We start from the raw sequence: 15,369 nt of genomic DNA, 5'->3' as shown, positions 1-15,369 counted from the left end.
AAAAGTATTTATTTCATTATTAATGAGAAGTCATAATGACCCTTTTCATGAAATGACTTACTTTGCACTTAGAAACCTTCCCTCGGCATTCAAACTCAGGACAGGTGGATAACGAATCTATTTGACTACCATTTGATTCAGGCAGACAAAATGTTGAAATCGGACGAATAAGGCTGATGGAAATATTTCACAAAGCTTTTAATAATTGGATCATAAAACCAAGAGCAAACAATTTTTTTTCAAAGACTTCAAAATATCAAGGAAATTTACGTGCAACTTGCTGAAATCAATTAAAAATGCATTCCTCTGCGTTCAGAATCATTTTGATCATGGTCGGGTTTATTCAAAAATAATTTGAATTTTAGTTTGTTTTCGATGAATACGTGTTATTCGCCGAAATGTTTTTTTTTCTTCGAGAATCCCATTTTTTTTTAAATAATGATTGAAATTCAACTTTACGGAGCTTAACAAATTTTGTAACATTTTTTCATTGAAATTACATGTCATAATTTTCGAAATAAAAAAAAAAGAAATTTGAATGAAAATACAAGTTGAAAGTTCATACAACTTAATTTTGTTTAAACCTTAAACAATAAAATCAACAATACTGATAAAAAAGTGACTTTTTGTGTTTTCTATTATTATTTTTTATTAACGAAAGTGTTTTAAAAATAACAGAAATTTCAGAAAACTTCAACGCAATTTTTTTAAATGACCTATTTTGTAAATTTGGCCCGCAAGCTCATTTGAGCTTCAAATTTGGCCCGGCCTTCAAAAACTTTGAGCACCCCTGACGTAATATATGAACAACCCCTAAGGCTATTGTAAGTTTTATTTTAAGTTCCCCTTCCCGCTCAAAATTTTGTCAAAAAACAGTAGACAGTAAACAACTTTTTGCTAATCACTCTAAAACGTGTTTTTCTTGCAAATCTCGATTCCAAATAGGGGCCATCCATAGACCACGTGAACAATACAGGGGGGGGGGGGATTCAATGGAGATTGTCCACGCTCCATACAAAAAAAAGTTTTTTTACATGGACAATTGTCTCCGAAGGAGGGAAGGGTTTGAGATTTACAAAAAAAAGTGTCCACGTGGTTTATGAATGGTCCAATAATCAAATAATCAATTATAAAAAATTAAGATGTTAACGATGAACATTACCGTCATCAGGGGTGACATTGGGACTTGGGGTGAGATTGGATCATTCAAAATGCGGAAATTTGTGTGACCAATCTCACCTCTGATGACAGTATATTTTAATTAGCCAATACAAATTTTATTTCAAGTTTTTGTCCATAATAATTTCAAAATAATAATTAACATTGAAACAACTTGTACAATCAGTTGAAACTGTGAATGACACATTGAACATTGGTTATTTCTGCATTTTTAATCCAACAGAGCATTTGAAAAAAAAACAAATTTTGAATTTTTGAACCACACATTGAAACTTAATGATAACAAATATTTTATTGATTGATTGATTGGACGTAACAGGAGCTGGCGCTCTGCGTATGACTTTCAAATGAACTTCAACCCGTAAAAGATAGGTTCCGTCATCTGAGGCGAATTGGGACAGCTGTTTTAACCTTTTTACTGCACAATATTTGGATATTTTTGACTGGTTTTGGAAAGATCAGACACAGAACAACAAAAATAGTGCAACATTTTCCAAATTTCAGGCTTCTAAGTGTTCTGAAAACTGATGTCCCTATTCAGAAAAAGAACGTTTCAAATTGTTTATATCTAAGCCAATTTTCCAAGAGAAGAATACTTAAAATTTTTGAGTTAAGGTTCTGGGGATATTTCATTTAAAATTTTATTTGAACAAACTTTTGAAACTCTTGGAAATTAGAACACTATGACCTGGGATACTCCATACACTCTATATAAAATAAATAGTTCACACTAATAATAGGCCCATCAACATCTTAAAGCCGACCTGTCTCATGACCCCTTGAAATATATTTTTAATTATTGTTTTCCTGCCACATATACTCTCGGTATCGAATTTCAAAATGTTTTCCTTCACGTCCAAGATGAAATTAGTCAAAACGCAAAAGTATGTCTCATTTCCCGCTGCATTCGACTGACAGGGCGAAAACTCTTTCAGCGATGGAAGCGACACTTTTGAAAAAAGTGCCGTCATTCGGAACATGAAACATCTGCTTCTCGAGGAGTGTACCTCTATTTTTGCCTCATTCACATTTTCTCTAGCCCTACTTTCCCTCTTCGAAAGCGTTCAGCCAATAGATCACGAAGAAGCTGAGCTCAACCCTTGTAGAATGCGCAAGTTTAAGTTGGTACAAGTATCATCAAATTGGTCTCTACAATATACCGATGAGCGGTTCGCGGTGATTTGACTTGACCGCATGACTAAACGTAATGGCCAGAATCAAAAGAAGCCGATCAGTCGATTCCATGAAATACTTAACCAACAAGTACTTTTCAGTGGAGCGGTTATGTTAATTTTTCTTCATCGTACATGTATGTACAGTTGAAGGAGTTCTCCATTTTTATCCACCACACGTGTTTACCCCATGAATATACATTGTACTGCGATGTTTGCAAGAGTTTTTGGTTCAAGAGTAGCTAGAAGTTGAAATACTCATAATAACCCGGACCCATTGAAAAACACTTGCCGATCCGTGTACCATAATCCATTTTTAACTACTGTTTCAAAGAGTTCATTATCTATACCCATAGAGTCAATATATTGAGGTGTGTAAGCGTTTTGTTAGAGAAATATCGGCATGTCTGATGTTGGCGGAAGCGATCACTTGAAAGTTTATTGCTGATCTTGCGGATTGCAAGCACGCTTTAAAGTTTTTTTTAGGTTTCAAAAGCAGAACGCTAGGGTTTGTTCAAAAATTACGTCCAAGGATACGGGAAGCAGGGGGGGGGGGGTCTGGGATTTATGACAGCCCATGTTAAAGGTATAGGAAGAGTGCGTGACAGGGGAGAGGGGGGAAGGGGGTCTGAAATACCGAAAATCTTTGGACGTAATATTTGAACAAACCCCTAGATGTACATTAACTTAAAAAACAGTCTAGATTTGGACAGTCCTACAGATAAAGAACACATTTTATAACACAGCGGGACAAAAAAAACCCTGACTGGCATGGCAGAATGGATTTGTGGATTGAATGGAATGGAATTCTTACCGCTGCTTTGTATCTCTCGTTGAACGCATTCCTTTCTTGGGTACACTCTGTTTTAGAGAAAAATACTACATCAAGATTATACAACTCATTTGTGCCCAATGGTACAAATCTGTTGGTGTTTGAATTCTAGTTCCTTGTCAATTTGCACGTGATGCTAACCGTTTCAGAGAACCCATCACTAAAGCCTTTGCAATAGACGGTAAAGAAATAGTTCCATTCAGCAAACCCCCAAATTAAGCTTTATGCTTTAAAAGATTGATCATATTAAGCCGATTTTTATACTGTGAGCCAGCTCTATCTGGTTAAAATATGATTTTGTTCAAGCCTTGTACATTTAATTCAAAACCAAAACATAATAATTCTGATACATGTGGACAGCAGCCGTATTGTGTTCCAAGAATTCGAAATGATTGAAAACAAAAAAAAAAGTTCAAAGGGTTTGAAATCAAATAATCAAACCATACACATTAACGACCCCGGGTCTTTTGTGGTCTCTGTTGCAAGTTTCTGCTCGAACCTAGGAGCCCGAAGGCTTGAATGGGGAGAGCACCCAAACCTCTTTCTACTCCAAGGAACCTTCCACCCCAGTGTTTGAACTGACGACCTTCGGATTGCGAGTCCAACCGCCGCCAGCGATTCTACCGGAGTAGGCTTGGTTTGGTGTGTTGTTTGTACTTATGGCATGGAGACGACTCCTACACCTGGAATGACTTAACGGCCTAACAACAACCAAGGCCGGGACCGACATTTTACTTCCTCATCCAATGGAAGGTTGGAGCAGATGGGAATCGAACCCAGAATCATCCGCTTACAAAGCGGACAGCGTAACCATTCGGCCACGCACTGCGAAATCATTCCAACTAAATTTTGGGAATTAGCTGCTTTGCAGTAACATTTTTTTGTGTTTTTTTACATTTATTTGTTTTATACTTTCGAAAAATCCTCCTCCTTTTCCTTGCTATCGTTTTTCCACGAGAATAAAACCTATAAACAATTCTTGTTCAGTGTTAGTTATAAGATCAATTACAATTCCTTGCTAGATCCGCCGAAAAAAAAATATCTGCCCTGTACTGAGTATCGTTCTTGCCCACAGAAATTCAAAGTACACATTTTTTCTGAAAAACGCAGTTTCATCGATAGAATGTCCGCACTCTGCTAAGAAATCGAGGGTTGGCATGAGACATTTTTCTCTGCAAGGGCAATATTGTATCGAATACATAAATCTTTCATGGGTGTTCTCAATTTATAATATTTTGCCATGCCACGCACCGTGGCACAAATATTGTTGTTTATTTTTTTAAAACAAATAAACATTCACGATTATACTCCAGTTTCCAACAGTGTAGTACATTCATTTTTTGCCTAATTGATTAATTAATTAATTGATTAATTAATTAATTTTTTTAACATAACAAATCGAACAATTAAAAAAAAACATGCGTCTCCTCTCAATTATATGAGCCATCTACAAGAATATGGAAGCGCCTGGTGCATAGCCATTTCCTTTAAGCACAACGGAAACAACCAATACAAATGTATAAAAAAGTTGTCAAGTTCTCGGGGGGTCCACAGCTAGCATTTTTTGTACGATTATAAAAAATAAATATTAAAAGTTTAAAATTAATTTATTTAAAAAACATATTTTTTGATTTATTTGTTTACTAAAATTTTATGTATCTCAAAGGTCTATGGGTACTTCGGGATGTCCATGGTCATCCAAGGAGTCCCTGGAGTTAAGATCTACGAGTCTACCGCCGTAACAAGCAAGAGGTCGTCGGATTTTGACCCCGGATCATGTGCTTATAGCATCAGTGCATATGGTAGACTGCTATATGCATGTGTTGGGATGTCCATGGTCATCCAAGGGCTCCCTGGAGTTATGATCTACGAGTCTACTGCCGCAACAAGCAAGAGGTCATCGGATTTTGACCCCGGATCATGTGCGTATAGCATCAGTGCATATGGTAGACTACTATATGAATGTGTTGGAATGTCCATGGTCACCCAAGGACTCCCTGGAGGTAAGATTTTCAAGCCTACCGCCGTAACAAGCAAGAGGTCGTCGGATTTTGACCCCGGATCTTGTGTGTATAGCATCAGTGCATATGGTAGACTACTATATGGACGTGTTGGAATGTCCATGGGCACCCAAGGACTCCCTGGAGGTAAGATCTACGAGTCTAACGCCGTAACAAGCAAGAGGTCGTCGGATTTTGACCCCGGATCTTGTGTGTATAGCATCAGTGCATATGGTAGACTACTATATGGACGTGTTGGAATGTCCATGGGCACCCAAGGACTCCCTGGAGGTAAGATCTACGAGTCTACCGCCGTAACAAGCAAGAGGTCATCGGATTTTGACCCCGGATCATGTGCGTATAGCATCAGTGCATATGGTAGACTACTATATGCATGTGTTGGGATGTCCATGGTCATCCAAAGACTCCCTGGAGTAAAGATCTACGAGTCTACCGCCGTAACAAGCAAGAGGTCGTCGGATTTTGACCCCGGATCTTGTGCGTATAGCATTAGTGCATATGATAGACTACTATATGAATGTGTAAGGATGTCCATGGTCACCCAAGGACTCCCTGGAGTTAAGATCTATCTATACCGAGGTAACAAGCAAGAGGTCATCAGATTTTGACCCCGGATCATGTGCGTATAGCATCAGTGCATATGGTAGACTACTATATGAATATGTTGGGATGTCCATGGTCATCCAAAGACTCCCTGGAGTTAAGATCTACGAGTCTGCCGCCGTAACAAGCAAGAGGTCGTCGGATTTTGACCCCGGATCATGTGCGTATTGCATCAGTACATTAGTAGACTACTATATAAATGTGTTGGGATGTTCATGGTCATCCGAGGACCTATTGTTTGTTACGGCGACCTATTGTTTGTTACGGCGACCTATTGTTTGTTACGGCGGTAGACTCGTTGATCTTAACTCCAGGGACTCCTTGGATGACCATTGACATCCCAACACATTCATATAGTAGTCTACCATATGCGCTGATGCTATACACACAAGATTTGGGGTCAAAATCCGACGACCTCTTGCTTGTTACGGCGGTAGACTCATAGATCTTAACTCCAGGGAGTCCTTGGATGACCATGGACATCCCAACACATTCATATAGTAGTCTACCATATGCACTGATGCTATACGCACAAGATCCGGGGTAAAAATCCGACGACATCTTGCTTGTTACGGCGATAGACTCGTAGATCTTAACTCCAGCGAGTCCTCGGATGACCATGGATATTCCAACACATTCATACAGTACTCTACCATATCCACTGATGCTATACACACATGATCCGGGGTCTAAATCCAACGACCTCTTGCTTGTTACGGTGGTAAACTCGTAGATCTTAACTCCAGGGAGTCCTTGGATGACCACGGACATCCCAACACATTCATATAGTAGTCTACCATATGCACTGATGCTATACGCACAAGATCCGGGGTCAAAATCCGACGACCTCTTGCTTGTTACGGCGGTAGACTCGTAGATCTTTACTCCAGGGAGTCTTTGGATGACCATGGACATCCCAACACATTCATATAGTAGTCTACCATATGCACTGATGCTATACGCACATGATCCGGGGTCAAAATCCGATGACCTCTTGCTTGTTACGGCGGTAGACTCGTAGATCTTACCTCCAGGGAGTCCTTGGGTGCCCATGGACATTCCAACACGTCCATATAGTAGTCTACCATATGCACTGATGCTATACACACAAGATCCGGGGTCAAAATCCGACGACCTCTTGCTTGTTACGGCGGTAGGCTTGAAAATCTTACCTCCAGGGAGTCCTTGGGTGACCATGGACATTCCAACACATTCATATAGTAGTCTACCATATGCACTAATGCTATACGCACATGATCCGGGGTCTAAATCCGACGACCTCTTGCTTGTTACGGCGGTAGACTCGTAGATCTTTACTCCAGGGAGTCTTTGGATGACCATGGACATCCCAACACATTCATATAGTAGTCTACCATATGCACTGATGCTATACGCACATGATCCGGGGTCAAAATCCGATGACCTCTTGCTTGTTACGGCGGTAGACTCGTAGATCTTACCTCCAGGGAGTCCTTGGGTGACCATGGACATTCCAACACATCTATATAGTAGTCTACCATATGCACTGATGCTATACACACAAGATCCGGGGTCTAAATCCGACAACCTCTTGCTTGTTACGGTGGTAGACTCATAGATCTTAACTCCAGGGAGTCTTTGGATGACCATGGACATCCCAACACATTCATATAGTAGTCTACCATATGCACTGATGCTATACGCACATGATCCGGGGTCAAAATCCGATGACCTCTTGCTTGTTACGGCGGTAGACTCGTAGATCTTACCTCCAGGTAGTCCTTGGATGACCATGGACATCCCAACACATTCATATAGTAGTCTATCATATGCACTAATGCTATACGCACATGATCCGGGGTCAAAATCCGACGACCTCTTGCTTGTTACGGCGGTAGACTCGTAGATCTTAACTCCAGGGAGCCCTTGGATGACCATGGACATCCCAACACATGCATATAGTAGTCTACCATATGCACTGATGCTATACGCACATGATCCGGGGTCAAAATCCGACTTCCTCTTGCTTGTTGCGGCAGTAAACTCGTAGATCATAACTCCAGGGAGCCCTTGGATGACCATGGACATCCCAACACATGCATATAGTAGTCTACCATATGCACTGATGCTATACGCACATGATCTGGGGTCAAAATCTGACTTCCTCTTGCTTGTTGCGGCAGTAGACTCGTAGATCATAACTCCAGGGAGCCCTTGGATGACCATGGACATCCCAACACATTCATATAGCAGTCTACCATATGCACTGATGCTATACACACAAGATTCGGGGTCAAAATCCGACGACCTCTTGCTTGTTGTGGCGGTAGACTCGTAGACCTTAACTCCAGGGAGCCCTTGGATGACCATGGACATCCCAACACATGCATATAGTAGTCTACCATATGCACTGATGCTATACGCACATGATCCGGGGTCAAAATCCGACTTCCTCTTGCTTGTTGTGGCAGTAAACTCGTAGATCATAACTCCAGGGAGCCCTTGGATGACCATGGACATCCCAACACATGCATATAGTAGTCTACCATATGCACTGATGCTATACGCACATGATCCGGGGTCAAAATCCGACTTCCTCTTGCTTGTTGCGGCAGTAGACTCGTAGATCATAACTCCAGGGAGCCCTTGGATGACCATGGACATCCCAACACATTCATATAGCAGTCTACCATATGCACTGATGCTATAAGCACATGATCCGGGGTCAAAATCCGACGACCTCTTGCTTGTTACGGCGGTAGACTCGTAGATCTTAACTCCAGGGACTCCTTGGATGACCATGGACATCCCGAAGTACCCATAGACCTTTGAGATACATAAAATTTTAGTAAACAAATAAATCAAGAAATATGTTTTTTAAATAAATTAATTTTAAACTTTTAATATTTATTTTTTATAATCGTACAAAAAATGCTAGCTGTGGACCCCCCGAGAACTTGACAACTTTTTATACATTTGTATTGGTTGTTTCCGTTGTGCTTAAAGGAAATGGCTATGCACCAGGCGCTTCCATATTCTTGTAGATGGTTCATATGATTGCGAGGAGACGCATGGTTTTTTTTTTAAATTGTTCGATTTTTTATGGTAATGGTGACGCGTCGTGGCCTTGGGAGTTTGGCCCTCATTCGTGTGGTGTTCGTGGGGGAGATCGGTTGGAGAATCGACGCGCGAGAATCCGCGAGAAAGTAATGAAGTTTCTTGAATTTATTGATAGAAGGCTTCGCGTCGTCGTGTATATATTGTCTTTCTGTTGTTGAGCCTAGAGAGCCTGGATCTTATTAGAGAACGGACATCTCAAACCAAAAGTACCAATCGAAGCACGAGAACTGTCAAACGGAGGTACCAAACGAGCATAAGACAAAGGATTTTGCTCGATTGGTACCTCCGTTTGACAGTTCTCGTGCTTCGATTGGTACTTTTGGTTTGAGATGTCCGTTCTCTAATAAGATCCAGGCTCTCTAGTTGAGCCGGTTGTTCGCGGTCCGGACTGGGTAAATTCATGGTTAAGTTTGTTGCAAAGAAGTCATGCGCGAAGAATTTCATTAAATCGATTGAAACAGTTCGGTGTATCAGCACTATTTGAGGCTTACATGATAACGAATAATACGTTGCTAAAAATTTCATTTTGTTTTGAAAGTCCTTCCCTTAGCATCGTGGCTCGGATGGCACAACGACGGTAAAAAGTAAAAATTACGGGATTGAGTATATAATTAAGTCCTTCTCATAGCGTCGAAGCTCGGAAGGCAACGATTATGTTTCACTTTCTGGTCATATCATCTAACAATAATGAATCCGTATCTATTCTAAATTGTACGTTACCGAATAATGCGTTAGTTCAAATTTCATTTCGTTTTGAAAGCCCATCCCAAAGCATCGTTGCTCGGATGGCACGCCGGCGGTAAGAAGTAAAAAAACGCGAATGATAAGTCCTTCTCATAGCGTCGTAGCTCAGAAGGCAACGATTATGGTTCACATTCTGGTCATATCATCTACCAAGATGAATCCTGACCATCCCTTTCCTTCCCCTACTAACACAATTCCCCCACTTCCCGTGATGCTTGAAGGAGATGCTGTGGATTCAACGGTCTCACGCGGTGTCAACAGGTATAGAGCGACAAACTCTGTGTCTGATGAGTCTGCAACTTGAACTATCGGACTAACATTCCTACCTTTGTTGAACTGCATCTCCTTAGGGGGGGCGCCGGTATTGACTTAAAGCAGAGATCTTCAGGGGTTATACAGTGAGGATGACTAGCTCCCACTACTCATCTGTTGGTTCATTGTGTAACTTCAGCTGATCCGTCAATAACGGAGTAGCAGCTCATTGGCAGTCAACCATGCTCATGCTCATCACCGTGCTGTCATTGGAGGGGTAGCTTTGTTATGATTCGTTTTTCTTCGCCGAATGTACATGGCGCCTTTTGCAAGTGGAGGGGAAGTTTTGTTATGATTCGTTTTTCGTCGGCAAATGTACATGGCGCGAGGTCCGGATCTCTTTGCTGGTGTCGTAGTCGGCGGTTACCAGCGATCCCAAGTACACAGCCGAGTCAGTTTAGGGCTAGTATGGAGATCGGAAGGAAAGGGGTCAAGAAACAGCTTTACGAACAGCAGAACAAAGGAGAGGGAACGTTTTCTTGGAGCTTTTCTTCACCCTCTCTGGCTTGCTTTCGCTGCCGCTGCTGCCCATTTGAAATTTTTCTTGACCGATTCCTTCCGAAGTGCATACACCGCTTTATCCGGAAATCCGTTCTCGTGCATGATCTGCCATAGCTGCTCGCGGTCGACTGTATCATAGGCTGCCTTGAAGTCGATGAAGATGTGATGTGTGGGCACGTTGTACTCACGACATTTCTCGAGGATAAGTCGGAGACAAAATATTTGGTCCGTGGTGGCGCGCGCGCCAGTGAAACCCACGAACCTCCTTGCATGGGGTGACAGCTGACGGCAGAGGATCTGGGAGAGGATTTTGTAGGCCGCGTTAATAAGCGTGATACCGCGGTAGTTGCCGCAGTTCAGCTTATCGCCCTTTTTGTAGATCGGGCACACGACACCGTCCATCCATTCCTCCGGTAGCTTCTCCTCCTCTCCGTCTCCGTCCGCTTCATCGCCGTTGAGGTGCTCGTTGAAGTACTGCTTCCACCTTTCCAACACCTCGCTCTTGTTTACGATCAGGTTTCCACCGCTGTCCCTGCACACGTCGGCTCGCGGCACGAAGTCTTTGCGGGACTGGTTCACCTTCTCGTAAAACTTCCGCGTTTCGTTAGCTCGGAATAGCTGCACGCAGAAAAATATTTTGTAGAATCAGCCTGTACGAGGTTTGAATCAACAAAATTTTTGTTGAATATAATCAACTCCAATTTTGCGTTGAAACAAACCTTGATTTTCTCAATTCTACAAAAATCTTTTGTTGTTTTGAAAAAGTTGCTTTGACGATTAGCGTTGATTCAACAAAAATCTTGATTTTCAAATCAATAAAACGTTTTGTTGATTCAAATATGCCTTATTTTTCTGCATGTGCTCAATTTCCGCGAAATCTCGGTCTTCTTGCTGGCGCTTCTTAAGCTTGAAGACCGCGACCTGCCGATTCCGAGCCTGCCGGTACCGTTCCACGTTCCCTCTCGTCGCCTTGTGCAGCTTCCTGTCTTAAGCTGCTTCCTTCTCAGCGGTAATCAGTTGGCACTCGTCGTAGTACCAATCATTCCGACTGACTCGGATCGCACTACCCAGTGTGGCTTCCGCTGAGCTGAATACGGCTCCAACCGAGGCTCCAACCATCTTCGAGCGAGGCTGCGCCAAGTTCCTCCTCACCTGGCAGATTCGCTTCCAGCTGCTGCGCGTAACTGTGGGCCACTTCCTCGTTCTGGAGACACGCGGTGTTAACGGAGGGGCCCGCCGGCTTCGGCGTTGGTTGAACACCGTCGACAGCTTTGAGCGCATGTCAACTCCAACTAGGTAGTGGTCCGAGTCAATATTCGCACCGCGAAAGGTGCGCACGTGCGTTACGTCCGAGAAGAATCGGCCGTCGATCAGGACGTGGTCGATTTGCGTTTTCGTCCGTTGGTCAGGTGATGTCCAGGTGGCTTTGTGGATGTCCTTGCGAGGAAAGTAGGTGCTCCTGACCACCATTCCACGGGAGGCTGCAAAGTCGATGCAGCGTTGGCCGTTGTCGTTCGGGCCCGCGTGTAGGCTTTCTGAACCTATTGTCGGTCGAAACATTTCCTCCCTTCCGAACCGAGCGTTCAAATCCCCAATGATGATTTTAACATCCTGCCGCGGACAGCCGTCGTGCACATCCTCCAGCGTCGCGTAGAATGTTTCTTTCTCATCATCGGTCTTTTCTTCGTGGAGGCAGTGCACGTTGATGATGCTGTAGTTGAAGAAACGGCCTCTTATCCTCAACTCACACATCCGCTCGCTGAACGCAATGAAGCCGAACACGCGATACTGCATCTTGTCCCGCACGATAAAGCCGGAACCCAGCTTCTTGTCCGTGCCGCCGCTCAGAAAAAATCTGGAATTGGTCAGCTGACCTGGCCAGTTTAGCACCTGCTCCTCCTCCAAGCACACCTCCTGCAGTGCCACAACATTGAAGTTGCGAGGTTGCAACTCATTCGCTAAGGCGAATTCGAAACCCAAGAAATTCAAAGACCTGCAGTTCCAGAAGCCAAGTCGCCAATCGGTGGTCTGCTTTTCTATGGGCTTCTGCCGTTTGTTCCGGATTTCTAGCCTTCTTGCCATTCGCGATCCTCTTTTTCGGTAGGCAGCCTTATCAGGGCTGCGCTACCTAGTCTCGGGGTGGAGAACCACCTAAGGGCTACCGAGACCTAGCCCCGGTTTTCTCACGCTACCGTAACGGGGTTTTTATCTCGAAGCCTTACGGTCTTCATATCCGGAAGAGGACGTCCTGCGTTCGTGCTTGTTTACAGCACAGAATTTTTCACAGCAGCACAATAAAATAAATTTATTTTATTTTAGCAAAAAAAAAAGTTAAAAACTTGACTCGTTTTCTTTTTTTTTCTAAAACCGCACTCTCAGCACACCGCGTGCGGTTTCTTATCGAGGTTTTTAAGCGAAGATGGCGTTCGAATGTTGAACGCCCGAAATGTCAAAATCACGCAGTGCTACCAACATTACGGAAAAAGTGTGTCATGGCATGACAGCCACATTTTTTTTCTAATGTTGGTGCTACTGCGCGATTTTGACATTTCGGGCGTTCACCATTCGAACGCCATCTCCGCTTAAAAACCTGGATAGTGTGTGTATACGCACTCGACACAACAGCACTGCCACAGGCCTTGTTGCTACACCACACTTCTTGCTTTGTTCTGCCTGATCTAACTCAGTTCTAACAGAGCTGGATATTCTTACAGCATTCTAGCAGAAAAATGTTCCACCGTTCTAGTAGGATTCTGGCAGAACCAGCTCTGCTAGAATATTTCGTGACTGGGAATGATTGGCCCTTTGTTACAGACTTTGGGCCACCCAAATAAATATGCACAGAACTTCAGATAGTCTGTATCTCGAGCGTGGGGTGTACAGATTTCTTTGACCAACCAAGTTTTGCATATTTCAACATTACCGTATATTCGCCTACCTCTCGAATAACAAATGGAACTGGGCTATCAACAAACGTTTTCTCTTTTACTAAAGTTGGTGTGAAATCATTCTTGAACATCGGGCTCAAGATTATTTTAAACAAATTGACGCCCTTTTATTATGTTGCTCTGTAAATAAAATATGCCGCTGATCCCACAATCAGTTTGAGAGTTGAGAAAAGAAAATGGATTGGCAATCCTTTTTATGTGGCGGGGTAAAGTAACATTACAACACCTATTGTTCGAAACATTCATAACATATTTTTTACAGTGTCCACCAAGCGTCTACTACATCCCCAACTTTATAACACCACAGGAAGAATCTTTGATTCTTTCAACGGTTGAAAGGACTCCCAAGCCACGTTGGACTCAACTGGCCCACAGGCGCCTTATCAACTTTGGTGGCTTGCCACATCCGAAAGGAATGATAGCCGAAGAAATACCCTCGTGGCTGCTCACCTACGTCGACAGAGTGAACCAGCTTACCGGGGTCTTTGAGGAAAATCGGAAGGCAAATCACGTTCTTGTTAACGAGTACCTTCCCGGCGAAGGAATCATGGCCCATTTGGATGGCCCGCTGTTCTATCCTACGATTACGACGATTTCGTGCGGATCGCACACCGTGTTGGAGTTCCAGGAACCACGCGGAAGCGACGATGTTGAGGTGAAGTTGGAACGCCGTCTGGTTACGAAAATACTTGTTCAACCAAGAAGTTTGCTGATCTTGAAGGATGCAATGTATGAAAAATACTTGCACTCGATTGACGAAATCAACGAGGATACGATTGATGATGATATTGCAAACTTATCGAGCGATGTCTCGATCAAAAAAGGAGACGTCCTTGCCCGGGCAAAACGTATTTCACTAACCATCAGACACGTCCCTAAAACCTCTAAAATGAAAATTAAACTGTTCTAGCTTATGCTGTGATACTTCAATAAAACGTTGAGTTGTATTTAATACAAATTGTCACTTTTACTACTTCCTTAACACCTAGCTGGCTTTTTCCGGCGAGGCAATTTTCACTTGCTCGCGAACCGGGCTCATGGCTTCGTCAACGGTCAGTATGACGGCATCGTCGTCGCAGACCATCTTCTCGTCGGCCGCGTCCTGCGAATCGTCTCCCGTCCCATGTTCCAGCTTGTTTTGCAGCTCAATGATGGACCGCATCAGCACGGTAAAGTCCTTCTTTTTCGTGTTCAGCTTTCGCTCCAGCGAGGCCTTCTTCTCCTGCAGCTCGTCCAGTTCCTTCTTCAGCGTGTCCAGCTCTTTGACCGTATTCTTGCGATCCGGCTGCTGGTTGATAATTCTCGCCAGCACGTCGTACTCCATTCGATTTTTGCGAATCTTCTTCGCCAGAACCAGGTTTTGCTTGCTTTGCACAATTTGCGTTTTGGCCGTTTCGATGCCGGTTTCGATCGTGTCGGAAATGGTGGCATAGTTCTTCAGCTCTTGCTCCATCATTTTGGCGGAAAAGTCGGACTTTTTCATCGCAAACTCGCACTGAGCCAGTTGAGCGAGCAGACGGTCGTGGATGGCTTGGCTAAAAGTTGCTTTGTGAATTAATGTCTTTGCTTTAGAATAGGTTTTTAGTTCGTCTTACCTATTTTCAGCGCTGTCCGTCGAGTTGCACCACTTTACGAATGTCTTCAGTAGGTCGTTGAGCCGCCGATCGTCGCCGGTGCCATCTCCGTCGATTTGCAGCCGGCGTCGAATCACTTCCTCTGCGGGGAAGCAAATGACGTTTCATTGAAGTTTTTCCAGTGTGACTAATGAACTTACCATCCGACATTGTTGCGAAGAGAATTTAATTAAGTTGAAATTGAAATTAACAGAAGTAATTCGGATTTTTGCCGTAAATTTAGAAACGCACGAGCAATCTAGCAGCATCAACGATTGTTTACCAACAGAGATTGACAGCGGCAGCTGGAAAACCAGTGTTGCCAGAGTAATACCAAAGTGTTCC

The 15,369-nt window shown here is 43.3% G+C and overlaps 3 protein-coding genes across 3 annotated transcripts; 1 reads left to right on the top strand and 2 right to left on the bottom strand.

The window, feature by feature from the left end:
* Positions 1-11,868: 11,868 nt before the first annotated feature.
* Positions 11,869-12,545, bottom strand: LOC120422734 (uncharacterized). The gene is made up of 2 exons (XM_039586272.1): positions 12,040-12,545; positions 11,869-11,944 (listed from the first exon to the last, which is right to left on the bottom strand). Exons 1-2 carry the CDS (start codon positions 12,543-12,545, stop codon positions 11,869-11,871), a joined length of 582 nt encoding a protein of 193 aa, XP_039442206.1.
* Positions 12,546-13,399: 854 nt separating this feature from the next.
* Positions 13,400-14,369, top strand: LOC120422721 (alpha-ketoglutarate-dependent dioxygenase alkB homolog 6). Its single transcript, XM_039586251.2, has 2 exons — positions 13,400-13,617; positions 13,674-14,369. The coding sequence occupies exons 1-2, from the start codon at positions 13,588-13,590 to the stop codon at positions 14,319-14,321; spliced, it is 678 nt and encodes a 225-aa protein (XP_039442185.1). The 5' UTR covers positions 13,400-13,587; the 3' UTR covers positions 14,322-14,369.
* LOC120422720 (THO complex subunit 7 homolog) lies at positions 14,354-15,345 on the bottom strand. Its single transcript, XM_039586250.2, has 3 exons — positions 15,186-15,345; positions 15,007-15,127; positions 14,354-14,946 (listed from the first exon to the last, which is right to left on the bottom strand). The coding sequence occupies exons 1-3, from the start codon at positions 15,193-15,195 to the stop codon at positions 14,397-14,399; spliced, it is 681 nt and encodes a 226-aa protein (XP_039442184.1). The 5' UTR covers positions 15,196-15,345; the 3' UTR covers positions 14,354-14,396.
* Positions 15,346-15,369: the final 24 nt, after the last annotated feature.

The sequence above is a fragment of the Culex pipiens genome, chromosome 3, assembly GCF_016801865.2.
Source record: "Culex pipiens pallens isolate TS chromosome 3, TS_CPP_V2, whole genome shotgun sequence".
Taxonomy (NCBI): Eukaryota; Metazoa; Arthropoda; class Insecta; order Diptera; family Culicidae; genus Culex; species Culex pipiens.
Note: the sequence above shows the minus strand (reverse complement) of the source record. Positions and strands in the feature narration are given on the sequence as shown.

Bases quoted from the DNA above. Each gene is read 5' to 3' on its own strand.
- LOC120422734 (XM_039586272.1), bottom strand. From the start codon at position 12,545: ATGGCAAGAAGGCTAGAAATCCGGAACAAACGGCAGAAGCCCATAGAA. The intron at 11,945-12,039 runs GTTCGGAAGGGA...TCGACTTTGCAG, and splicing joins ATTGGGGATTTGAACGCTCG to CCTCCCGTGGAATGGTGGTC.
- LOC120422721 (XM_039586251.2), top strand. From the start codon at position 13,588: ATGGATTGGCAATCCTTTTTATGTGGCGGG. The intron at 13,618-13,673 runs GTAAAGTAACAT...TATTTTTTACAG, and splicing joins AATCCTTTTTATGTGGCGGG to TGTCCACCAAGCGTCTACTA.
- LOC120422720 (XM_039586250.2), bottom strand. The intron at 14,947-15,006 runs GTAAGACGAACT...AGCAACTTTTAG, and splicing joins ACGGACAGCGCTGAAAATAG to CCAAGCCATCCACGACCGTC.